At 42.4% G+C, this 26,214-nt stretch overlaps 2 protein-coding genes and 1 non-coding gene across 4 annotated transcripts in view; 2 read left to right on the top strand and 1 right to left on the bottom strand.

Annotated features, from left to right (window-relative positions):
* Positions 1–20,695, top strand: part of EIF3A (eukaryotic translation initiation factor 3 subunit A) — a 36,036-nt gene extending 15,341 nt beyond the window's left edge. The window contains exons 9-23 of one of the 2 annotated variants that reach the window (XM_053922522.2): positions 54–152; positions 1,210–1,326; positions 1,601–1,786; positions 2,373–2,720; positions 3,328–3,432; positions 3,519–3,632; positions 5,624–5,746; positions 6,274–6,427; positions 7,569–7,753; positions 13,181–13,269; positions 13,803–14,132; positions 14,163–14,584; positions 17,334–17,535; positions 18,385–18,566; positions 19,485–20,695. In XM_053922522.2, the coding sequence (XP_053778497.1) occupies positions 54–152; positions 1,210–1,326; positions 1,601–1,786; positions 2,373–2,720; positions 3,328–3,432; positions 3,519–3,632; positions 5,624–5,746; positions 6,274–6,427; positions 7,569–7,753; positions 13,181–13,269; positions 13,803–14,132; positions 14,163–14,584; positions 17,334–17,535; positions 18,385–18,566; positions 19,485–19,714 (2,886 nt within the window). In that variant the 3' untranslated portion in view covers positions 19,715–20,695. Of the gene's footprint in view, positions 1–53; positions 153–1,209; positions 1,327–1,600; positions 1,787–2,372; positions 2,721–3,327; positions 3,433–3,518; positions 3,633–5,623; positions 5,747–6,273; positions 6,428–7,568; positions 7,754–13,180; positions 13,270–13,802; positions 14,585–17,333; positions 17,536–18,384; positions 18,567–19,484 lie in introns of both variants that reach the window. The other variant, XM_024555555.4, reaches the window with a different exon arrangement.
* Positions 755–882, top strand: LOC112300534 (small nucleolar RNA SNORA19). The gene has a single exon (XR_002974411.1). It is a non-coding gene; the product is annotated as a small nucleolar RNA SNORA19 (small nucleolar RNA).
* A 3,663-nt stretch (positions 20,696–24,358) lies between the features above and the next one.
* On the bottom strand, positions 24,359–26,126 carry NANOS1 (nanos C2HC-type zinc finger 1). Its single transcript, XM_024555533.3, has one exon. The coding sequence runs from the start codon at positions 26,004–26,006 to the stop codon at positions 25,155–25,157; it is 852 nt and encodes a 283-aa protein (XP_024411301.1). The 5' UTR covers positions 26,007–26,126; the 3' UTR covers positions 24,359–25,154.
* Positions 26,127–26,214: the final 88 nt, after the last annotated feature.

A 26,214-nucleotide genomic window follows, 5' to 3' on the forward strand; every position in this document is an offset into this window, starting at 1 on the left:
GCGTCTGTCATGTAGTAAATAAATGTCTTTCTCAATTTAATGTACTTTTATAGGTTCTAAATTGGGTTAAGGACCAACCTGAAAAGGAACCGGAACTGCAACAGTATGTCCCACAGCTGCAAAACAACACCATACTCCGTCTTCTGCAGCAGGTAAAAATGAAAAATGGGTGTCTTATGTAATAACTGGAATTTCTTCCCTTGATTGTTTTGAGTGTGAAACTGAAAAATTTAGGAATGGCCTAGGAAGTGAAAGACTTCCCCAAATTCTGCTCCCTGTCCAAAATTAGTCTTATTTATATTCGATCTGGGAAAAAGACTTTCGTTGAACACTCTTTGTACATTTTCCCCTTGTTGGTAATTGCTTTTCTTTGCCTAAGGGTACCATAACTTATTTATTCAGACTATTGATGCAAATCTGTATTTCTGGGCTTCTTGCTGTTAGAAAGTGTTGCAGTGAGCATATTTCTTTCTTCTTTGAATTTCTGTAGCATAAGTAGTAGAATTAGTCATAGAGTTTATGTGTTTGAAGCTTTAATAGCTCCTGAAAAGATTCTATTAAGGGACCCTCCCACCAGTTGTAAATGAGAGCCTTTTCTCTTGCAAACAGGTATCATCAGTTTTTTAATATATCTTAGTCCAACTTATTAGTTGTTTGACTATTTTAATTTATAATGTGGTTAAAAGTTCCTGTTTTGCTTCCCATTTGTTTCATTTGGGGGAGGGGATTTTATTGTATGTTCTCTTCAGTATTTGTGCACATTTCATTGACCTGCTTTCTCATGTATGTGAGCAGTGTTATTTCTCATGTGCTATACAACTAGTTGAAGGTTAATTAGCAGTATAACTAAATAGTAATGCTGCCAGTCTCCTTCAGACAAATAGTTTTAGAAAAGTGTTCAGATGAATCAGGTAGCAGTCTTTATCTGCAAATATGTCATCAGTTGGGTTTTTTAAATTTTGTTTTATGAAATAAAGAGATGCTTTTCAAAAATGATGTAATATGATGGTTTGAAGCATAGGATTGGATGTTGAGAGCCTTGCATTGGAATGCCAATTCCAGCAATGTACTGTTAACATAGATACTCTGAACTTCAACTACTTTTCTCTGAATAATGGGCATAGTTTCTACTTCCCATGTATGAGACTGCACGTAAAAACAGCTGAATAAATGATAGCTATTATTAGTAACCTTGTGTTTTTTATGCAGGTGGCACAAATTTATCAGAGCATTGAGTTTTCTCGTTTGACCTCTCTGGTTCCTTTTGTTGATGCTTTCCAACTGGAACGGGCCATAGTAGATGCAGCCAGGCACTGCGACCTGCAGGTATGTGTCGTGAGGAGGCACTGAGGGGGAGGCTGGGCTTTGAGGGCTAAAAACACATCTTTTGTGTCTCAGCTTTCGGCACACCGGCACCGTTTTAAAGCTTGACTGAGTAAATCTTCTAGGTTTTTTATTCAACGTCCTTTTGTTAATTTGTTTCTCATTCAGTTGAAATTTTTAATCAAAAGTCATTCATTCGAAGAATGACTTTCTGTGCGTATGGATTTAACTACTGATAATATTATTTAATTTTCTTTCTTAAAAAATTTTTTTAAAGGTTCGTATTGACCACACTTCTCGGACCCTCAGTTTTGGATCTGATTTGAATTATGCTACTCGAGAAGATGCTCCACTTGGTCCTTATTTGCAAAGCATGCCTTCAGAGCAAATAAGAAACCAGCTGACAGCCATGTCCTCAGTACTTGCAAAAGCACTTGAAGTCATTAAACCAGCTCATATACTGGTATGCATCGTTGGGAGAAAAGAACTACAGAAATTTTGAGGGGCCTTTGTGCTAACATCTTTCACAAAAAGGTTTGAGATGGTGTCTGAGAGAAGGGACTTCCTATATTACTGATTCAGTTGTATTTGGCAGTTTCGGTATTCTTATCATTTCTTTATCAGGTACATGCATCAGTGAACTGCCTTCTGTGGGATAAAGTGATGCAGTCCACATAATGAGTGTTGGAACTGACCACATAGTGATGACCGCCCCCCCCCCCCCCCCATAGGGAGTACTGGGCTTTTCCCTCATGCCCAAGTTGTTTCTTTCCTTGGTGCATTCTATTAGTGTTTCTTCTTGGCCAGAACATTTCAAAGTAGATTGGGTGCAGCGAAAAGTGGACTTGGTAGCAAATACAGGTTTTTCAGCTGTGTTACTGCTGTGGGAGGAGTGTCATGGCCTTGGGACTGAGAGCTGGTAGCTTGAATAATCATCTTGTGTTGCTAAATGCAGGCACATAAAGATAATGCTTCGGATTATTTAGTAATTTTTGATACCTAATACCATGGTAGCTCACTTAATCTTTTTAATACATTTGTTTTTGAAGCAAGAGAAAGAAGAACAGCATCAGTTGGCTGTTACGGCATATCTTAAAAATTCACGAAAAGAGCATCAGCGTATCCTGGCTCGCCGGCAGACAATTGAGGAAAGGAAAGAGCGGCTTGAGAGTCTGAATATTCAGCGTGAGAAAGAGGAATTGGAGCAGAGGGAAGCTGAACTGCAGAAAGTACGGAAGGCTGAAGAAGAGAGGCTGCGACAGGAGGCAAAGGAGAGAGAGAAGGAGCGTATTTTACAGGAACATGAACAGATCAAAAAGAAAACTGTTCGTGAACGGTTGGAACAGATCAAGAAAACAGAACTGGGTGCCAAAGCATTCAAGGATATCGATATTGAAGTATGTAGCACGTCACTCATTAAACTCAGTTTTATCTAGCTCTCTCAGAAGTACAATCCTTTACCATTTATTGGTTTATTTTGAGTTATTTGGTTGTTTCACTCATTTTGGTACATAAGATTTATTAACTAATATCTGAAGTAAGCATTTATTTTTAATGGTTCTGCAATTTTTCAGCACATTGGAGGAGGGAGAAATAGATGTTTACTCCTTATAATAAAGTGGAAATACGGCTATTGCAAAACATTTTTATGTTGCTCAAATTTACCCTTTGTAAACATTTACCCATTATGTAAAAAGTAATTTAGGATTTGATTCTAGAAGCAGTGCTTCATTGCATTTCTTTTATATTCTTATTTATTTAAAGATTTTATTTATTTATTTTTAGAGAGGTTGAAAGGGAAGGAGAGAGGGAGATATCATTAATGTGTGAGAGATACATGTTTGCCTCTCCCATTCCCCCAACTCGGGACCTGGCCCACAACCCAGGCATGTGCCCTGACTGGAAATCAAACCAGCGACCTTTTGGTTCACAGGCCAGCACTCAAGCCACTGAGCCACACCATCCAGGGCTACATTCTTGTGATTGTGCCATTTGTATTTTCAGGACCTTGAAGAGTTAGATCCAGATTTCATCATGGCTAAGCAGGTTGAGCAACTGGAGAAAGAAAAGAAAGAACTTCAGGAACGCCTAAAGAATCAAGAAAAAAAGGTAAGCAAAAAGACTGGTAAACTTTTAATATGTCAAATTAAGAGATTTTTTTTTTTTTAAATTCCATTTGTTTTCGTGTTACTCAGATTGACTATTTTGAAAGAGCTAAACGTTTGGAAGAAATCCCTTTAATAAAAAGTGCTTATGAAGAACAGAGAATTAAAGACATGGATCTGTGGGAACAACAAGAAGAAGAAAGAGTAAGATTTCAATTTAATTGAAGTATTTTTAGACTGTAAGCTATAATTACTGTGTTTTTCGGACTATAAGACGCACAGGACCATAAGATGTACCTAGGTTTTAGAGGAGGAAAACAGGGGGAAAAAACCCTGCTCCCCCACCCCCACCCCCAAGCGAGCCAGGTAAGCTACATTCGGATTATAAGACGCACCCCCATTCCTCCCCAAATTGGGGGTGGGGGATGCGTCTTATAGTCCGAAAATGCGGTAAATCCTTTGTCAGCAGTGGGACAATTGATTTATTTTGTATTCTTTTGCCAGATACGGTGTTTTATGTTTGCATATGAACAGATAGGTGGGCCTATGCAAATTCTTGCAGTGAGATTAAAAATGAAACTTGTAAAATAACAAAGGACAGCTGAAAAGTTCAGTTTAGTTTTTAAAACAGCTTTATGGGGATATACCGTACTTTTGCCATGTATAATACACATTTTTGCCCTAATTTTTGAGAGGAAAATAAGGATGTGCACTATACATGGGTAGTACTAATTCCATATCTATATGAATATTTTAATTCTTTTGTTTATGCTTATGTGTTAAAAGTATAACTCTAGAGAACAATAACAGTATTTGTGTTCAAAAATAAATGCTGAAATTTCTTCATAATATAAAAAAGAAGTATCAAATAAATAAATAATTGAATTAAAAATTCAAAACGAAAGTTTTTTTCCCTGAAAGCTTGAGCCAAAAACATGGGTGCACATTAAACATGGCAAAATACGGTAACTTTTTTCAAAGTGTGCAGTTGAACGGTTTTTAGTGTATTTCCAGAATTCTTCAACCATCTAATTTTGTAACAGCTCAAAAGAAACTTGGTACGCATTATTAGTTATTCCTCATGTCGTTTCTACCACCTGACTGTAGGCAACCTCTTTTTTGCCTTTGGATTTGCCTACTTTGGGTATTTATGTAAGGGAATCTTACAGTATATGACTAAACTCCATCTTTACTTCTGTTAGTCTCTGTTTACCTAATGATACAAAAATAAGGTTTGCAAATGCTGGTAGTGGCCGAAGTTGTAATACAAAGAAGTGACCTCATTCTGGATAAGAAGAGTAAGGTAACCACAGGCAGGAGATAGCGTGCACTTATGGGGACTGCAGTGTGGAGAATGTGGCCCCTTCTTGGTTCCATCGACTTGTTGTCATTTTGGGCCTAGTGTTGCCAGTTTGTTTGTTTGTTTTTTTTTTTTTTTTTTTTAAGAAGTTGGGATTTTAGTGATAATTCTCTTTGAAATTAGGAAGAATGCTTCAGACCAAATAAAATATTTAAGATGATTTGCTGCAATCTCTGCCCCGAAGCCTTACCTTTTTTTACTTGGGGCACAAATAGAAAAGCCTGAACCTCCAATTTTATTTCTTTTGTGTGTGGGTTATTTATTTATCTATTTATACATACATACAGAGGGGCAGGGAGGGAGAAAGAAGAGAGAAACATCAGTGTGTGGTTGCCTCTTGCTCGCCCCCTACTGGGGACCTGGCTCACAACCTAGGCGCATGCCCTGACTGGGAATAGAACTGGTGACCCTTTGGTTCACAGGCTGGCCCTCAATCCACTGAGCCACACCAGCCAGGGCTACAGTTGTTTTTAAGGAAGAAATGCCTTTAATAATTAAACCATAGTGCGTATTACCATTTTTTTTGTATTTATTGTTTGTACTTACTGTTTGTTTTAACATGCACATTACAGTTTTTCCTTTATAAAAATTTGTGGTACTGTGGGCCTAAATAAAAACAGTGATTTACAGATGCCCAGGGACTCCTTACCCATCTCCCCGATCGTATTCCTAGGGACCTGTTGGCACAAGGAATAGTCACCCTTCCATTTTTGTGGTAGGGTGGATGGGGCACAAGAGCTGTTTGTACTCCACAAGAATATGTCAGGATGTGGGGTAAATCAGTACTCAGACAATGAAAGCTTTGGAAATTTAATTTTGTGTTATGTATTTGCAGATTACGACTATGCAGCTAGAACGAGAAAAGGCTCTCGAACATAAGAATCGATTGTCTCGGATGCTTGAAGACAGAGACTCATTTGTGACGCGACTCAAGGCCGCACGGCAGTCTGTGTATGAGGTGAGCGGGGGCTTCAGGGACGCGTTTGCTCGGGAGTTTCAGTTGTGCCCTAGGGGTTCTTTTTTCTAACACAGTGGCACGTTCTGTACTGCTCTGACAGACACAATGTTATCGTTCAAATAATGTTTCGTGGAAACATTTCTTAAGTATTTTCCAGGCTAAGCAGTCAACCATTACTATTTTTCTGAAAGTGAAGGTGGACTGCATGAAATTTGTTGTTGATGCAAGCTTTTGTTCACTGTTTAATTCAGAAAGAAACTAAGTGTCCCTCTCTGAACGTTCTAATTTAATCATTCAATTTAGTTTGTGTGGGTGGCAAACTCAATATTGTCAACAGTTTAAATTTTTGGAAATCTTACATTCGAGACAAACTTCAGTCATTTGGAAACCCTGGTTTTTATACTTGAAGGTTGCTTTTTATGGTTCCAAGAAATCTGCAATGGTTTTGTAAAGTTTCAACTTACTGCTATTTGTAGCTCTTCAAAAAAATCTGATCTTAAAAAAAAATTTGGGGTAACCAATTACAGGAAAAACTTAAACAGTTTGAAGAACGATTAGCAGAAGAAAGGCATAATCGCTTGGAAGAGCGGAAGAGGCAGCGTAAAGAAGAACGCAGAATAACCTACTACAGAGAAAAGGAAGAGGAGGAGCAGAGGAGGGCAGAGGAGCAAATGCGAAAAGGTAACTGAAGACCAGTATTGGAGGTGTACACAAGGTTGATACCAGGTCAGATCGTAGCAGTTTTATTTAGAAAATAAAGAAATTGAGGAGACAGGATCGTTGGCTTATTAACTATACCTAACTAGTTTTCGGGTTCTGAGATCTTAACCTAGTTGTCTGTAATTTATTGCATTTAAAGATACTAGGTCTTAACCTACTAGCTGAATTTCATGTTTTTGGTGTTCCTTTAAAAATTAATACTGCCTTTTGAATTTTTATCACTGTGTCTTCGAGGGAAGACCCCAAAAAACCTCAGAATTACCTTCTGGAGGGCGGGCCCCTTGTGGTACAGGCTTCCCCTGCTAGGTGAGTGTTCTAGGAACCCATCTGTACCAGTGCACCAGCTGGCATTGTTGTAAGAAGCTGTGTTTGGCTTCAGTGATTATTTTTTTTGAAGAGTCTCTCAGTGCATTTCATGATGGGTGATTTACATGTGTACCTGCCCACACTGCACTGAGTCTTCGGCAGTATTTGACCAAAAATGACATGACCCTTGAGCCTTGCCCTCCCCATTCACCCGATCTCACCCTGATTTCCCCAGATGAAAAAAGCCCTTAACAGGAAATGTTTTGCTGATGTGGAACAGGTGAAACAAAAAATGACAGAAGCACTAAAAGGCATCAAAATTGACGAGTTCAACAACTGATTTGAGCAGTGCAAGAAATGTCTCGATAGGTGCACTGTGTCAAATGGGGAGTACTTGGAAGGTGACTGAAGCTTAACCATGTAAGAGTACACAGTTTTTAATAAATAAATTCCGAGGTTTTTGGGTCCCCTCTCGTAAGTAGTATTAACATTTATTTAGGATTACCTGCCAGATGGAGTCTGTCAAATAATCCTTTTTCTGGTATTGCATATGCTTAGGAGTTGGAGGGGATTCCTAGTATTTTCTTAAGTCATTACAAAACTGTTAATGACGAGTGGCATAAAACTTGTTTTCTCAAACATCTTCTGTCCTTTAGCAGATTGTAAGCTATTTTTACATTCTTAAAAAACATTTATTTCTGTGTTATGCTGCCTGTTTAATACCAGAAAAGTAGACCTAGCTCTGAGGGAAAGGTGTGGGGAGGAGGCACACTTTCTAACCTAGTAACTTACATAGAGCGTGAAGAGAGAGAACGTGCTGAACGGGCCAAGCGTGAGGAAGAGCTTCGAGAGTATCAGGAGCGGGTCAAGAAGTTAGAAGAAGTAGAAAGGAAGAAACGCCAAAGGGAGCTGGAAATTGAAGAAAGGGAGCGGCGCAGAGAGGAGGAGAGAAGACTTGGTGATGACCCCCTTTCCAGGAAGGTGAGGATTTAGACATTGTTTTTCCCTGGGACGGCTCGTGTTTATCAGCGCTCCTGTTCTTGCACAACGTGTGTGTCCCTGCATGGGTCGACGTCTGGGCTTAGTGCTCTAAACCAGTTACACTCACATCTCTGGTATTGCTTTGTCTTCCCACAGACAGAAGGTTCTTAAAGAGAGAAAATAAAACTTAAATTAGTGAGGCTGAGATTTTTATAGGCTTTGGTTTATTCAATCTGATGAGACTAAATAGTTGACAAAAGATAACATTCATTAGTGCTATTGAAGAGGGATTGTTCTGTGTTCCTTGGAAGGAGTTGCTGTGAGTTAAGAGGGTGAGGTGAGTTCTCTAACTTCTTGGCACTCAAAGTTGGGTCTGGTTGATCATCATCAGTATTCAGCATCCCCTGGGAGCTTGTTAGAAATGCAGAATCTCAGGTCCAACACCAAACCTTCTGAATCAGAACCTGCCTTTTAACAAGATTGCTAAGCAGTTCAAACACTGCTCTATTTATTATGTTTAATTTGCACACATGCCCAGAACTGACCTATTTCCTCTCCCTCTATCTTGTGTCTTTAATTCCCTCTCCTGACTGGTGGCATTGTTACCCACTTAAGTCACAGAGGTTTGAATCCCTCTCTGTCCTTTCTGTTTCTACATTCCTGCCTTAATTCAGAGTTTTCTTTCGTCTGCTGTATTTACTGGTCTTCCTGTGACTCTCCCTGGTCGTAGTCTTCCCCCAGCTTCAGGGCTCCCTCTACATTGTGACCTGCTTGGTTTTTCGTACTGCGTATTTGATCATCCCACTTGCTCTTGGGTTTCAGGCCTGTCTTTCCTTGGTACTCATTGCATGGAACTGAAGGTTAAAACATGTCTTAGCAGGCAGGGCCTTTCCTGTTTACTGCTCTTTTTCATGAGCTTCACCTGTACCATTTTCTTCTTAGTTACCTGTTCTTCAGCCAGTCTGAGCTAGTTTTATGCTTTATCATGTGTCTGTGACATCTACCTATGTGTTCTTTGTTTTCCCTGGGATGTGCCCAGGCTGCCTCTTAAACAAAATTCTGCTTGTTTTTAAGGTTAAGAGCTAAGTAGCTGGAGGATTTCTTGCCTGCCTTTTCTCCACTCCTTTTTTTGTACCCTACCTTTACCAAGCCCTTGTCTGCATTGGAAGGAACCCTTAGTAGGTTAGGTTACCTGTATGGTGTTTGATTTCAGTTTTGTATATATGTGGATAGATTGTCAGTTTTATTACTCTTTGTTGCTAATTTCTATTTTCACTTTCTGGTCATTGGTGATTGTGGCCTGCATGGTTTTTAGATTTTTGGAATTTAATACACTTTTTCCTTTGTATCTTAAAACATGGTCAGGATATATGACTACTTTTGGTTGGGCTTCAAGTTCTGTGCATGTGTATGAAACCAGAGCAGTTGTGTTGTTTGATTTAATTTAATTTACTTCATCCTGTTGATTATGGGAAGTTCATCCTCCGAAGAAAGTGAGGTAACTTACCCGTGATTGTGGGTTTGTGACTTAGTTTCTTTTAGTCTTTGCCAATCTGTGTTCATCCTTGTGTTTCTGTTTTGTGCCCCCCGCCCCCACCTTCACCTTCTCTTTTAATTGGAGAGTTTTTTGTTCTATCTCTTCAATTCAGCATGGTAACTGTTATACTTGTTTTATTTCTAACGTACGGTTTGGACCTTTTTATTTGTTTCCATGTCCCTGCCATTCCTTCTTTTCTTTAAGCCAGACTTAAGAAGTTCCTTTTCTTTACTCTTTTAGTGAGGACCATTAATGTTTCCCAAGATCTATGTAAACTTCAACAGTCTGTAAGTTTTGTGAACTCTTCTGTCTCTTCAGAACAAAACAAAATTCTGAGCATACTTTTATTTGTGTTTTATTGCAATCAGCTGTATATTTTTGCCTCCAGAGCATTAAAACATGTTCTGTCTTTATTTAAGGATTCATTATAGCAATCATGGCAAATATGATTTAGTTTCAAATACATTTACACTGTATCGCCTTGTCCTGTTCGCAGATAACATTTTGTTGTGTATTTTATCTTCTTAATTTTTTCCAGAACGTCTTTGTGTGTGTCTCAAAGGAGGTTTTTGTGTGTGTATCACGGTTGAACCAGGAGTGCGGCGGTTTGGGCTGGTACAGAACCCTCCTCCCTCGGAGGCTTGGAGACCGAGCTCGCTGCTCTAGTCCATGCAGGGGTGGGGAACGGCAGGGGTGGGGAACGGCGGCAGTCTTGGGAGGCTCTGTTTTATTCCCTGGAAGCTTTTAGAGTGTTCTCTGTCCTCGGTGTGAAGGGGGTGGAAGGCCATGTGGAGGCACCAAGTGCGTGGTCTTACCGAGCCGCCCTTTGTGGCACACGTGTCCTTGCTGTCAGAGGAGGCGATTTACTAAGCTCAGAGAGGAAGTCCCTTTTCTTAGGGAAATTTTCTTCTCCTTTTCTCTCTTGTGGGCTTTCAAAGTTCATCTTTTTTAATATTTCACTTTTTTCAACTCTTTGTCCTTTTGTAACTGGTTTTCTGAGATTACTTTTAATTTATATGTTTATCAACAGAGCCTATTCTGCTGCTTGATCTGTCAAGTGAATTTAAAGGTTTGGTGATCATGTTAAATTTTTAGAGTTCTTTTTTTGTTTGTTTAATGGCTCTCATAGCCACCTAAAAAAATCTTTCGAGATTCTAATACTTGTCCTAAAACCTCATAATTTGAATTCTTTGAGTTTAATTTGCAGGGTGAGTATGAAGGGCAGGAGAAACTTGGTCTTCTGGGTGTGGACATTCCTTCCCTTGGAGTGACCATAAGTGACACTGACAGTTGAGGTCCTGTTTTCTCCCACAGTGTTCACTTGGGAATGTCTCGGAGAACAACCCAAGACAGCCCCGAGTCAGTAGCTATGATGGCAGGTGACTTACTCGGCCATTCTAGTTTTTGGAGGTTTTTGTTGCCAAGACACCTTTTAAATTTTAAATTGAGATCCTCATATTCACCTGTCAGGGATCGTAGTTATTCTTAGTTTAATTAGGTTTTTATTTTAGTGCTTGCACGTCACCCCTAGGGCTTCTTTTGTTCTTTTCTGACCGTGGCCTTAGGTTGTGTTTGTAGGAGCAGTCAGGCTGTGTCTGAGGTATTTGTGATTAAACTGTGTGATCTCCCCTTACAAAGGTCGTACCGCATTCACATTTTCACCTGAGGGATGTTGAGTGTCTCCCACGCCCTGTCCATAATTTTCATTGAGCGCAATACTTGGGGTAGGGAACTACTGTTAATCTAACCATCCCCTGTTGGACACTCACGTGCTCCACCTCTGTTTAGTAGGCACTGCCCTGTACATTTTGGGGCACTCGGCTTTTTTCACGTAATCTTTTTTTTTTGATATATTTATTGATTATGCTATTACAGTGGTCCCATTTCCGCCCCTTCACTCAACTCCATCCTGTCCACCCCCTCCCTCCCACATTCCCCCCCTATAGTTCATGTCCATGGGTCATACTTATAAGTTCTTTGGCTTCTACATTTCCTACCCTATTCTTACCCTCCCCCTGTCTATTTTCCACCTATCACCTGTGCTATTTATTCTCTGTGCCTTTCCCCCCCTCTCTCCCCCTGCCACTCCCCTATTGATAACTCTCCATGTGATCTCCATTTCTGTGGTTCTGTTTCTGTTCTAGTTGTTTGCTTAGTTTTCTTTTCTTTTGGTTTTAGGTGTGTTTGTTAATAACTGTGAGTTTGCTGTCATTTTTACTGTTCATATTTTTTATCTTCTTTTTCTTAGATAAGTCCCTTTAACATTTCATATAATAATGGCTTGGTGATGATGAACTCCTTTAACTTGACCTTATGTGGGAAGCACTTTATCTTCCCTTTCATTCTGCTTCCTGGACTTCCTGGAAGTCTATTTCCTTTGCCAGATGAGGGAAGTTCTCCTTCATCATTTGTTCAAATAAGTTTTCAATTTTTTGTTCTTCCTCTTCTCCTTCTGGCACCCCTATAATTCGAATGTTGGAACATTTCAAGATGTCCTGGAGGTTCCTAAGCCTCTCCTCATTTTTCCGAATTCTTGTTTCTTCATTCTTTTCTGGTTGGATGTTTCTTTCTTCCTTCTGGTCCACACCGTTGATTTGAGTTCCAGTTTCCTTCGCATCACTATTGGTTCCCTGTACATTTTCCTTTGTTTGTCTTGGCATAGCCTTCATTTTTTTCATCTAGTTTTCGAACAAATTCAACCAATTCTGTGAGCATCTTAATAACCAGTGTTTTGAACTGTGCATCCAATAGGTTGGTTATCTCTTCCTCGCTTAGTTGTATTTTTTCTGAAGCTTTGAAGTGTTCTGTCATTTGGGCCTTTTTTTTTTTTTTTTTTTTTGGTCTTGGTGTGTCTGTTACTTTAAGGGGCGGAGCCTTAGGTGTTCACCGGGGCGGGGTAATGCTGGTCTCTGCGCTGTGACGTTGTACGTGGGGGAGGGTCCGAGAGGGAGCAATGGCGCCCGCTCCACTCTCCACCGGACTCCAATCTTTCACTCCGTTACCCACAATCAAATTGGGCTCCTCTGGTGCTGGTTCCTGAGTGGGTGGGCCTGTGCACACTGTAGGCCCCTGTAGGTCTCTCCAACGACCTCTCCTGTGAGGCTGGGAGTCTCTCCCACTGACACCCCAACCCCCACGGGCGCTTTCAATCAGAGGTTTGAGGCTTTCTTTCCCAGCGCTGGAGCCCGGGGTGACGCGGTCTGCTTCGCTCCCCGCCCTTTGTCCGGTTTATCTGTGCACGAATGTGAGGCTGCGGGGTGCTACCTGCCGCTCTGCCTGCCCCTTTCTCCGCCACTCTGAGTCCGGCCCTCTCGGTTTATCTGTGCGCCAATGTGGGGCCGCAGGGTCTGCTAGTGGTCAGACTGCCTGCCCCATTCATCCCATACTCCGCCAGTCTCTGTCCCGCCATGGCCACGCAAGTCCTCTCCGCCCCGGTGCCCGTCTCCGCCCCTCCTACCTTCTGGATGTATGTTTTTTTTTATCTACTTGGTGTCGGACTTCCCTGCCATTCGATTTTCTGTCAGTTCTGGTTGTGCGAGGAGGCGCAGTGTGTCCACCTACGCTGCCATCTTGGTTCTCCTTTTTCACATAATCCTAAAAGGGAATTGCTAGGTCAAAGAAAATCTGTAGGCATTTTAAAAGATTCTGGGGGATGCTGCCAGCTTGTTTTCAAGTGGAGTTTCACCATTTATAAAACCACGCAGTTCATGAGAATACCAGTTTCAGTGTACTGCCAGTCTCATTTCAGGTTAAAAGAGAAACGGTTTTAAAACTTACTTATGTTTGAAGACTTGAGCTTGCTTAATATAAGTACAAAAACGTTTGAATGATAATACCAGTAGTTGTAATTGTTGCCAATGTAGAGCGTCTTACTAACGTTTCCAATGTAGGACTCTCGCTGGGGAGACAGAGATTCAGAAGGCACATGGAGAAAAGGACCTGAAGTAGATTCTGAGTGGAGAAGAGGCCTGCCAGAGAAGTGAGTAGAGTTATGGAAAATGCTACCTACTAATCATAGGTTGTGGTAATGACTTTATAGTGGTTTTTCTAATTTGGTTTATTTTGTAGGGGGGAGGAAGCAGAGCTGTGAAGAATTGTGTGCATGTCTGTTACTGAAATGTTTCTTGTAGTTTACTTCAACATTGCTGTAATTACTTATAAACATCTCAAGAAATGAGTTTTGGAACAGTATTAAACTTCGAGGAAGAATGAACAGTTTCGTAACAAATATTTTTTCAAACCATCCTTTAAAATGAAATTGCCAAGGGGCTCCTGGAAAAGTTCAGATACTCTTTTTAAAAAAAAGCAGTTGTCTACTTATTGTTTTATTATTTGTTGCTCTAATATTTTGAATTTAGTATTTATTTGTTTTTATTAGGCGCACATACTATTTTAGGAGTTGGATTAATGAATTTACACTGAAGTGATTTTTGAAAATAAGTGAAATAATTCTCAATAGGACTATGTGCTTTTTAAAGAACATTTAAAGATGTTTGGCCTGTTGCTCTGTAGGGAGTGGAGGCGTGGAGAAGGGCGGGATGAGGAGAGGCCTCAGAGGAGAGATGAAGACCGCCCGAGGAGGTTGGGGGAAGATGAAGAGAGAGAGTCTTCTCACAGACCAGATGATGACCGGCTTCCCAGGCGCGGTGTGGATGATGACCGGGGCCCCAGGCGTGGTCCTGATGAAGATCGGTTCTCTCGCCGTGTGGCAGATGATGACCGGCCCTCCTGGCGCAATGCTGATGACGACAGGCCTCTCAGACGAGTTGGCGACGATGACAGGCCTCTCAGACGAGTTGGTGACGACGACAGGCCCCTCAGACGAATTGGCGACGATGACAGGCCTCTCAGACGAGTTGGCGACGATGACAGGCCTCTCAGACGAGTTGGCGACGATGACAGGGGAAGCTGGCGACATGTGGACGATGACAGACCACATAGACGAGGACTGGATGAAGACCGAGGAAATTGGCGGGCAGCTGATGAAGACAGAGGACCAAGACGAGGGATGGATGAGGACCGGGGGCCGCGGCGAGGAGGGGCTGATGATGAGCGGTCATCCTGGCGTAATGCCGATGAGGACCGGGCTCCCAGGCGTGGGCTGGACGAAGATCGAGGAACTTGGAGGAATGCCGATGATGATAGAATTCCGAGGCGCAATGCAGATGAGGACAGGGGTCCTTGGAGAAACACGGATGATGACCGCATCTCAAGACGGACGGATGATGATCGGATTCCCAGCAGAAGGGGCGAGGACTCGAGACCTGGTCTCTGGAGACCGTTTGTCAAGCCAGGTAAAATTAGTTTAAGGGTTTATTACTTATTTATAATAATTTTAATTTTTATTGTATCTTTATTCATTACCATTTATCCTGTCTTCCATACCGTCTTCCACCTCCAACATCCCTGCCTCCCCGCAGTCACCACACTGTTGTCTGTGGCCATCAGTTCCTTTTGTTTTCATTGGCTCCCTCCAACACTGCCCCCCTACCCATCCCAGCTGTCAGCCTGCACTGTCTTGAGTCTGTTTCTGTTTTGTTTGTTCAGGTTTAGAGAGAGGGGAAGGGAGGGAGAAGGAGAAGGAGGGAAGCATCAATCGGTTGCACCCTGACTGGGACCCAATCTGTGACCCTGGCATGTGCCCTGACATCTAACCCAGTGACCTTTTGCTCTGCAGGCTGATGCCCGGCCAACTGAGCCATACCAGTCAGGGCTCAAATGACTATATTTTGATTTTTTTTTAATAAAAGTTATTTTTCAATGGAAAAAATGAAATTTTAATGGATATATGACAGGTTGGTCCATATTCCTGTTTCTAGATAAACTGATCTTTTCTTTTTGTCTTGAAAATATCTGCAGTGACTTTGGTCAAAGCTCACTTACCTTTAATATCCCACACACCAAAATGGAGTGACTTTGCCCTTTTTTCTGCTCTTTTACTGCTTTAAGGGCTCTTCTTCCTGTGTCCATACCTTAACTGTCTGTTCTTCAGGTTCAGTCCTGACCAGCCTCCTTGTAATAAATAACAAAGAGCAAAATACACTTGCCAGCTGTGGGATTATACTCATGGCAGGAGCTTGTTTCCTTGTCAGTCTTAGGACTGATTGTCTTTTCATACTTTTACTATTCTTGAGCAGTTGTATACGAGTCTGTGAACTTTATCATAGTCTCTGGATGACTTCTTTCCTGCTTTCAGACCTGGTGTTTCCGACTGCATACCGTACACAGCACATCTCCACCCAGCAGTGTCCCTGACAGTCAGAATCAGTCTGTCAAAACTGTGCGTGCGCACACACACACACACACACACGCACCTACTTCTCTTCAGGGACACCTCTCTCCATCTAGCTGTGTAAATCTGGGAGTGCTTTGCTCTTTCTTCTTTAAGTGAAGTCTTTCATTTAGTTTAGTTCTGTCTTGTCAGTGTTCTTAAGCCCACCCGCTTCTGTCCCCCCTGCATGTAGTTGGCTCTGGGCCCGTCATTCTTTCTGTGAGCCCTTGCTGGTACTGTCTCTGCTGGCTCTCTCCCCTCCGAGCCCAGTCTCTGTGCGATAGCCAGTGCAGTCTATTCTAAATGTGGACGTAAGCGGGCAGCTTCCTTGCCTTTCCCCTGGGTGGTTTCTGTTGCATACTCCCGTCTCTTCTGGTCTCACTGCATTCTGCTGTCTAGTCGTGTGAGTTTGGGCGAACCACTTAGCTTTTCTGTGCCTCATGCAAAGTGAGGGTGGCAGTATCATTAATTCATGATTGTTGGGTTTTATAAAGCCTCTGTGAATACTGAACCATTTGCTCCTAGGGAAAGTACAAGGTTAGGTTCCTGTGAGCCTTTTGGTTACCACAGTTTTGTTAACCAGTCAATATATTACTTGTTTCTTACGTTTATATTTAGAGATACCTTATTTAATATATATTATTGATTCATTGGCATTGAATCATGGCCAAAGCTCTGTAATTCCTGAATGAAGCCTGTCTGACCCGTGTATTTTCTCCCATCCATTGCCTTCTTGTGCTTGGGAACACTGGAAAACACTTGGAGGCCATTTTAAACAGTGAAATTGCCAACTAAAAGCACAAAAATGCAAAAACATGGCACTAACTAGACCTTCAAAAGGACACTTATTTCAAGTATGAGAGATGTAGCAAGAAGACAGAGCATTGCCTTATTCAGCCTCAGCTGAGAATGTATTGCACTTGTCAGACAACTGAAATATTTTGCCACTTCGCACATGTCTGCAAGTGACTGTAAACGTTCTCCAATTTACTTCCGGGAGTACAAGTACATGTTAGCATATAGGCAGACTAGCAAGTATGGTCAGGATTGAAAGAGGTAATACATCAGTTTGGAATAGTGCCATGGCACGTGGCAGTTGAGTGCTAACAGGAATAGTAATTACTAGCCTTATGACTGTAATGTGTTTTCATTGAAGTCTCTGCTGCCTTTGGCCTCTTTGTGTGCCACACATAACACACAAAAATAAAATCTTCCTAGATATGGACGGTCCCTGAGTAAGTGTGAGGTATCGGGCAGGGTCTCAGGGTTTATCCTCTTTTCCTGATTCCGTGGGTGGTAAATGGAGGAGGGCAGGAATGTGAACTGAAAGGGTAGTTTTGGTTACAGAGGTTTTGAAATGTTGCAAGATATAAATGAAAATATAATTGGAGTTCTGTCTCAAAGATCTGGCTTCTACCCTTTGTCCTTTAAGTTCTCAGCTTAAATAAGTTGTTTACCATCAAAACAGATTTTTTACACTCAGAATATCTGCGTACAGGTTACTCAGCCCAGGCTTATATAAGTTTCTTATGTCATATTCCTGTATGTTAGAAAAACAGGATAGGTAGTCATGTAAATAGGAGCTGGGGGTTTTGTGAAATGACGTAAGTGGCTTTAGTTTGTTTGTTGTTGTTTTTTTTAATGAAGTTGGGGGTGTCTTATATTAGTATTTAGAATAGTGATGGATTAATGCCAGCATTAAGCTTTCTATTCATTGTTGCCAATCTGTGTTTCTTGAGTAGAATTTTTTTTTTTATTCTTTAAAAAAACAGGTGGATGGAGAGAGAAAGAAAAGGCCAGAGAAGAGAGTTGGGGTCCACCTCGAGAATCAAGACCATCAGAAGAACGTGAATGGGATAGAGAAAAAGAAAGAGAGAGAGAGAGTCAAGATCGTGACGAGAGCAGCAAGGACCCTGAGAGAGAAAGGGACAGAGAGAGAGATGGAGATCGAGAGGATCGTTTCAGACGGCCTAGGTTTGATGCTCTCATTGAAACTATTTGTGGAGTTCTGATTAGGATCATCTTACATACTCTTGTGTGTTCCCAACTGCTTTTGAGAGATGGCGCTCCTCATTCTTCCCCCTGCCTTTAATTTATAAGAATCATAGCTTTTTTTTTTCTCTCTTAAGAATTTTAGAGGTCATCTAGTTGTCAGTGGTCCTCCTTATTAACAAAGTGTGAAAGCATGAGCTCTGTGGCTGTCTGTAGTTCTTGTAACTCTTCAGTAGTGGAACAAGCGCTTGGTTGTCTTTATCAGTCCATGGCTGTTTTCCCTTGTGGTTTAGGTCAATCAGTTTTATTGCCCTTAAATTGTTAAAAGCCCCTTCTTTTTAAATTGAATTTATTGGGTGACATTTGTTAATAAAATTTTATAGGTTTAAGAAAGCTACTTTACTTCTAATAGTTCTTTTGGCCAAAGTGGCTTTGTACTGATAAATCTAGACCATCACTGTTTAATAGAATCTTCTGCAGGGATGAAAATATCCTGTATCTGTAATGTCTGTTATGGTAGCCAACACTCATATTTGGCTATTGACCATTCGGAATATAGTTAGTGTTACTGAGGGAGTGTCTTGACTTTAGTTAAATTTAAGGAGCCACGTGTGGATAGTGGCTACTGTGTTGCATAGCATACACCCAGGTGTTCTTATTTGACCTCCATGCCTGAGGCATGAGATTGAGAGTAAGTGATGAGTTTGAACTTTATCCCTAATACCACATCCCTAAACACTCTGAGCACCATGATGTATTATGATGAATTCACTTATCATTACCCGTGTAGTCTAACATCAGAACTTAACATGTCATTTTGAATGACTGCAGGGATGAAGGTGACAGGAGAAGAGGACCAGCTGAGGAAGCCTCAAGCTGGAGAGATTCAAGTCGCCGTGACGATAGGGATAGAGATGACCGCCGACGGGAGAGAGAGGATCGCCGCGATCTGAGAGAAAGACGGGATGACAGAGACCGCAGGGGACCTCCTCTCAGATCAGAGCGTGAAGAAGGTAGATTATGTGTACAGCTGCTGAACTACTGCAGAACTGTGGCTTCTGGGGAATTTGGGGTTTTAACTGTCTTGTAAATTTATGTGAACACCAAAAATATGGCAGCGGTGTTGAGTGTAGAATTCACAGTTCTCATAAAGTTAGTCAGTGGTTGGTTGCTCAAGACACACTTTCCATTTTCACCAGTACCTGCTATTTGGATAGTGTATGTTGGCCAGTCTCCCTCGTGGTAGAACATCGATTGTTCTCAGTGTCTCAGTTTGATCTCTGTCAATTTCAGCTGGTCTGCCCAACCACGGAGCATCGTCCAGCGAGAAATCTGCAGCATGAAACTTCACAAACCACTTTCGACACGTTCAATCAGTCACAGCATTGTCTTCATACACTGCATAAATCTTTTTTTGCATTTCAGTTGCATTTTTACCTTTCTTGAAATAGTAAAGCATAATATTCCATCTTCAGTATTAGAATGGCTACATACCAGTTTACCAATTTTGATGTTACTGTTTTAAATGCATGCTGACATGACAGCTGTCACAATACAACCTAACCAAATTGTTTCAAATGAAGTTAAAGACAACTAAGCACTACTAGAGCCATCTTATGGGGAAAAAAAACAAACGAACTTTTTTGGCCAAACCAATAGAACAGGACACTTCCCAGGCTAATCATTTCTGTTTGCAAATTTCAATCATATATCTCTTAAGTCTGCATGTTTTCAAGGTTTTGTTAAGAAAATGTATCAAAATGATTATAATGTATTTAGCTTTTATTGGTTTTTAATGCCGATTCTGTATCATTCTTTTCAGCTCAGGATTTCTGAGTAATTTGAGGCATTTCTTTTGCTGAAGTTCTGTTTAGTTTCAGCCAGTAGAGGATAGTACAAACTAATACTCTTTCCTTTAATTTAACTTTTAGCAAGTTCTTGGAGACGTTCTGATGACAGGAAAGATGACCGGGCAGAAGAGCGGGATACCCCTCGTCGTGTTCCTCCTCCAGCTCTTTCCAGAGATCGAGAAAGAGACCGAGACCGCGAAAGAGAAGGTGAGAAAGAGAAGGCTTCGTGGAGAGCTGAGAAAGACAGGGAATCTCTTCGTCGTACCAAAAATGAGACTGATGAGGATGGATGGACTACGGTACGACGTTAAGTCTCAGAAAAGTGGATTCAAACTCCCGTCTCCCATAGGTTTGATCACATCCGAGGATTATTATACTTGTGCTTCAGCCAATCTAAATTGGATTCGTTACTGTTGTCTCACCATAACACAAAGCATGAACTTGTACTAACCCTATACAATAGATCGATCATGCGCCGTTTCCACAGAAGGTTGGAAAACCATGCCATTTTCTGGAATTTAAGGTGTTGCATTCTTTCATCAATCACTTGTTTACAAAAAAGGAAAAATAAAAAATAAATTTAAAATGTGAACCCTTCAGGTATTGAGTAATACCCGTATCTTGGTATAGAACTGATATATTTTTTTTTTTGATTTCTGAAATATATTAATTTGGAATGAGGTAAGGTTCTATTATAGAAAGTGTATTTCAAGACTCTTCAAAGCAGGGGGATAAAGCAATTTTCACACCACTAGCAGTTGAGACATGCCTCTAGATGTTTTGAGGTACCAACTGAATATAAAACGTTCAGGTTCACTCCAAGTGCAGTAAATTTTACGAACTTCGGGTGCAGTGGGATTGTAGATTTTACTCGAGAGAAGGTGAGTGTAAAGCAATTGGCAGTCGTCGTCGTGATGACAAGAATACTGCTCACGTGTGAATCCAAGAGTTACAGCTTTTCAATTTTAAAGTATTTGGTAAACCTTTGCCGAGTTTTTTTTCTGTTGCCAATAGCAAACTGCTTTTCCATTAACGGAGAATTCAGCCTTTCAAGCATTTTAAATAAGACAATATTTATAAGTGTGTGGTTTGGAGGAATTGTTTAAATTCTTTTTCTTAATTTCTTTTCAGGATAGATTCTTTCACCAAGTAATTTGTAGTAGCGACTGTGTTGACTTCAATTTTGGGGTATAGTGGCTGTGTTCGAGATTAACTTTGGTCTCATTGAAGCCAACACAGAACTTGCTGCTGTGTTTTTTCTTTAATGATAAATAAAATACTTACAGAATTTGTTTCTGTGTTGATTTGTGATTACATTTAAAGTGTTTTGTTTATAATGGGGAATTTGTGTATTCAGTTTGTTTTTTACTTGACTTTTACCTGCACCAGTAAATGTCTTAGTTTTTAGTATCAAAACAACCTAAGTGCACTATTAAGCTAACGGGGATAGGATGTGTCCCCAAGATGACGTCCTTCATTACAGCGGACCCTTGGTTCCTCTGTATAGTAGTGCTGCTGTCTCTGTGAGGTTGTGTGCATTGCGTGGTGTGCATGTGTGCACGCGTGTGCTCTGCCATCTTGGATTACCCTCTGAAACTAGAAAAATCGTAATTCAGAGACTGCTAGTTGCAACTTCATAGTAGCTGTATGCACTTAAATTATTTCTGATACTGAGTGGTGAGCATTCCTGTTGGTACAGCTGTAAGACCAGAAGAGGGAGTATTGATGCTTTTTTACTTAAATACTATCACATATGGCCTTTTCTGTTTGATGTTACCAATGATAGAAAGCACATTTTACATATTTAGCTTTCTTTTCAAACAAGTAGAAGTCTTTAAAAGGTCTTGTGGGGAAAGGGCCTTTTCTTTTGTAACAAATAAAGGAAGTTGGGGCAGTAACCTACTCTGAGCTGCACCCCCTGCACCTGGACTCCATTCCCTCCCCCCCAACATGCATGTGGTTTTTCACAGGTGCCAAAGCTGACCAAGCAGCCTACTTACTAATGTGTAGAAGTCTCCATGTTCCCAGTGGCTACTGCATTTTTAAATGAAAGTACCATTCCTGTTAATAAAAGTGGATAAGGGTGAGTGGAGATAGACATTGGCCAAAAAAAGACAATCCCACTAGTTGTCCACAGTGGCCACCAGGAGGAAGTTGGCATCTGTGTGGGGGAGATGTTTTTATGTCCAGGACTACCTGTGTTTTGTTTTTTACTACTTTGACTGTAGATTGATTTATAGTTTTATAAGGGTAATTGACATACGGGACACTGTGGAAGGTATGTTTCTCATGTGGCTAAGAACAGACTAGTAAATTACAACTTTTCGCTGAGAGTACATATATTTGTGGTATAATTTTAAAATGTCATTTTGGCTTATAATAAATCTATGCCAAATGTTGTAGTCAAAGTTAGTAATTTTGCAGCTTCCAAAAAGGACTTCACAGGAGAATTAAAATTCAAAGGCATAAAAAGCCACTGGAAATGCCACTATAGAGGACGGGCAGGTGAAGGCAATGCATGCCTCCAGAGTTGGTAAGGCTCTTCTGAGGATTCCATACACTGTGTTGTTTTTAGCCAAATTTGTAGCATGTTTTTTTTTAAGATTTTATTTTGTAGAGGGGGGGAAGCGAGGAAGAAAGAGGAAAAGAAACATTGATTGCTTCTCTAGCACCCCCAACTGGGGACCTGGCCCGCAACCCAGGCACGTCCCCTGACTGAAATGGAACCAGCAATCTTTCGCAGGTTGGCGCTCAATCCACTGAGCCACACTAGCCAGGGCCGTAGTATGCTCTTATGAAAATATTTTTTTCCATACTGATTTTTAAACTGAAGAATTGGTAGGTTACATTTAAATATTGCATTGGCCAGAAAGTTTTAGTTTTTGCCATACAATGGCTCTAGTAGTGCTTAGTTGTCTTAACTTCATTGGAAACAATTTTGTTAGATTGTATCGTGACAGTTGTCCTCTATCAGCGTGCATTGAAAAAAACTTAGCAAAAGTGGTGAGACTTTGTGCAGCCGTTTTAATATTGAAGATGGAAGAGTATATGCAACATCTTCGGTGTATTATGTTTTATTATTTCAGGAAAGGTAAAAATGAAATTGAAACGTAAAAAGATGTGTGCAGTGTACTGAGAAGATGCCCGGACTGATCGAACATGTTAAAACCAGTTTGTGAAGTTTCTTCGTATTAACATTTTGGTCAAGTAATTCTTTGCTGTGGGGCTATCTTATGCATTGGAAGATGTTCAGCAGCACACCAGCCTCTACCCACTAAAAATTAATAGCTGGAGATAGCTGATACAGCCAAGTCAATAAAGTTATTGGTCAAAATGTCTCATTTCACATAAAAGACATACTGGACTTTAAAGCCAACCCAATACATGAGTGTGGTTACTATACTTCTAATAAGAGATCTCTAGAAAATTAATGGTGGTAGTACCCTCTGTTACACAACTCTCAGTATTTTAATACTAGCTGGAAAAGGCAAATTTTGGGGTCGGGTAGTAATATGGGTTGTGTTTTAAATGGATTAGTACAATAGTTGCCAAACTGGTTGAGGGTCTTCTGGATACTCTTCCCAACACTCTCCTGACCTCGAGACTAAAATCCACGTTCAGTGTGTTCCCAGGTAGGCACATCCCACCCAGTGACTTTTGTACTGAAGGTCTGTCTAGGAAAGCTGCATGCCCAGCACCTGGAAACAGTGTCTCTAGTTTGGCTCCTTAAAAATACAAAGAGACTGCCTGCCTACTCCTCCTGGTCTGAAGAATGCACTGATCTGTTCATAGTGACTCCTGAAAAGGTAGAGAACAACAGTAGGAGGGGTAAGGTGAGTTCACAGTCACCTGAAAAGTACCCCGTAAGCACAACTAATTTATGCTGGTATACCTTGTAGACAGATGAAGGGTTATGTGGCTTTATTAAGCTACTTGAGTTTAGGCCCAGTCAATTTTGAAGTTCTTCCACCTAGGGCTAGACTGGCAGGAGTGGTTTTTTTTTTTCCTGACCAAGAAACTGCATGTCCCCCATCCCTCTCCCTTGTGATGCACTTTCTTCCTCTAACAAAAAGGCTCACAAGCTACCCAAGGGTATTTACCTCAGCCTCTAGTGCACCTTCAAGGTAGTGTTTAAGCCAGTTTGTTATGGAGGAAGTGAGCTCTTATATATGAAAGTAGTCTAATCTCTTACATTGTCCTCCTGGAATCTTTATATACTTAGATTAAATCTCCTGCTGATATTTTCAGATTGGCATTTTATGTCAGGTGATTTCATCTTTATTTCCATTTTTGCCTGTCTTGATAAGCTGCCTGTGATGGTGTGGCATTCAACTCAGGGGATTTAAAAATGAGGATGACAGAGTAGCGGTTAAGAACCTTAGCCTAAGAATCAGGTTCAACCTCATTTATGTGTAACTGGTAGGGTCCCGGAAACATTGGGGTCTTCCAGTGAGAATGGGAACAAAGGTTTTGTTCCTTGTCTCCAACCCCCAGCTCCATAATTACCGCTTATTCTGGTTTGAGGACCTTCTAAGAGTATTCAACAACCCATAGCCTGTGGGCCGCATGCGGCCCAACACAAAATCATAAATTTCCTTAAAACACTGAGTTTTGTGATTACCTGTCGCAATGTATTTAATGTGTGGCCCAGACACACCAAAAGGTTGGACACCCTAAAGCCAGACAGCCCAGAGTGGAACCTTCTTGAACACAGGTTATTACATGAACCTTCCAGTGTGCAAAGGTTTTCATCTTCCACTTAGCTTGAGAGGCAACAGCTGGCATGAGCTTTCCAACTACTTAGGAACCCTGAAATTGAGTGATTCAGGGTCATTTCTATCCCCTCTCGATCTTAAGTGTTTTTAAAGAACTGGAAATGGGGGGTGGGCACACAGACAAAAAGCAAAGTAGCAAAGTTATAGGTAAGATTAATGAAATCATATACTGTTACTGTATAAATACACAAGTCAATTTTTTTAAACAGCACCATTTCCAAGTGTATACACAATATGATTATAACGGCACAATTTTTAAGGGTGGAAAATGCTAGTTGCTAGTTCAGTAATAAAAGATCCGGTACCGAAGAATAAATTGTATTCTACCTGCTACAGATTGTGCATTTTTATACCTCCACCTAGGACAGAAACAAGCCACAAGGAGGGAAAACCCCTCAAATCAATACTGGGAAGTTTACTAATTCTTCACTTCTCAAAACAGATGCTACCAGAGGCTTGCTTCACCTGGAATTAGAATAACTGATTAAGGGCAACTAAAAAATGTTTCAAACAATAAAAGTCATTTTGCCAGCATTCCCTAAAATCATCAGTTTTAAGTTCAATTAAGAGGCTTTTAAAAAAATATTCTAGACCTAGTAAAGTGCCTCCATTAATAAAATTAAACATCCAAGATTTGATTGAGACAATTTCATATTGATGCGCATCTAAAATAGGTCGACGTGTACAGTAAATAAACAGCGCCTCTAAGTTGCCATATTTCAGTTGGAATACACACAGCCTTCACTGTCCGGATGCGCACAAACTAGAACCTAGAGATAAATCAGGATTTTAGCGTCTTGACTCAATGGCAGTACTCCGAACGGCCTGCTTGCTTTGAAAAAACCGAAACGACATCCCAAGTTGAAGCAACTGCTGAGCTCCACGCCTTCCCAACAGCAAGGAAGAGATGGTGCGCAGACCAAAAATGAGTGGGCAGGCGGTGACCCTGGTGGCGTCAGGTGGCAGCAGGCGGGGCTCAGCGCAGCTTCTTGCCGGGCAGGGAGTCCCTGGGGCTGCGCGGGGGCGGCCGGGCGGTGGGCGGCGGCACTTTGGAGAGCGGGCAGTACTTGATGGTGTGCGCGTTGTCGCCGCTGGCGCCGCACAGGGGACACGTGTAGCGGCGCAGCACGGGGCACAGCACTCGCCCGTCGGGGCCCTTCAGGATGTGGGTGGTGTAGAGCGCCACCGCCTCCTTGTTGTTCCGGCAAAACACGCACACCTGCAGCTCGGGCTTGAGGAGCCGGGCAGCCGCCGCCCCGGAGGCTGCGTGCACCCGGGGCTCGGCCGCCCACGCCGGGGCTCGCTCCTCGCGCGGCGTCACCTCGCCCGTGGCTCCAGCGGCGGGCGCGCAGCCCAGCAGCACCGCGGCGGCGCGACCCGCGAACGGGCTCAGCTCGGCGAAGCGCTCCTCGAGCAGCCCGGCCTCAGCGGGGCCTGCGCACAGCTCCAGCGCGCCCCCCAGATAGCGGGCCCGGCACCCCGGCTCGTCACTGTCGTCGTCGTCGTCGTCCTCTTCGTAGTCCGGCGGCCCCAGCACAGGCCTCAGCGCCCCGGGCCCGGGCCCGGCGTGTGGGGAGCAGCAGGAGGAGGAGGAAGAGGAGGGCGGGGAGCCGCCGCTGTCTCTGTCTTCTCCACGGGCACAGCCGAAGCGTTGCTCGCCGTCCACCGCCTTGGTGATGAGCGTGGCGAGCCCCAGATAGTCATTCCACGAGCTGAAGGGCTGCGGGTGCGCTGGGCCCTGGGCGCTCACGTAGCGGGCGCTGGGCACGAGCGCCATGGGCGGGGGGCCGCGGCGGGGCGAGTGGGGCGCCCAGGGGAAAGCCTCCATGGGCGGGCTGCGGGCCGCGCGGGCCGCCTCCCCGCCGCCGGCGCGGGCCGGACGGAAGGGACGCGCAGAGCTTGCCCGCTGGCCTGCCGCGGGGGTGGGGCTGCCTGGCCGCCTTTTATCAGGCCCCGCTCCTCCCCGCCCCCCGGCCTCGCCGCCGCGGCCCTGCCCCCTGCGCTCCCCCGCCCCGGCCACCTCGCCCGCGCCCCGG

The sequence above is a fragment of the Desmodus rotundus genome, chromosome 4 (assembly GCF_022682495.2).
Source record: "Desmodus rotundus isolate HL8 chromosome 4, HLdesRot8A.1, whole genome shotgun sequence".
Classification (NCBI taxonomy): domain Eukaryota; kingdom Metazoa; phylum Chordata; class Mammalia; order Chiroptera; family Phyllostomidae; genus Desmodus; species Desmodus rotundus.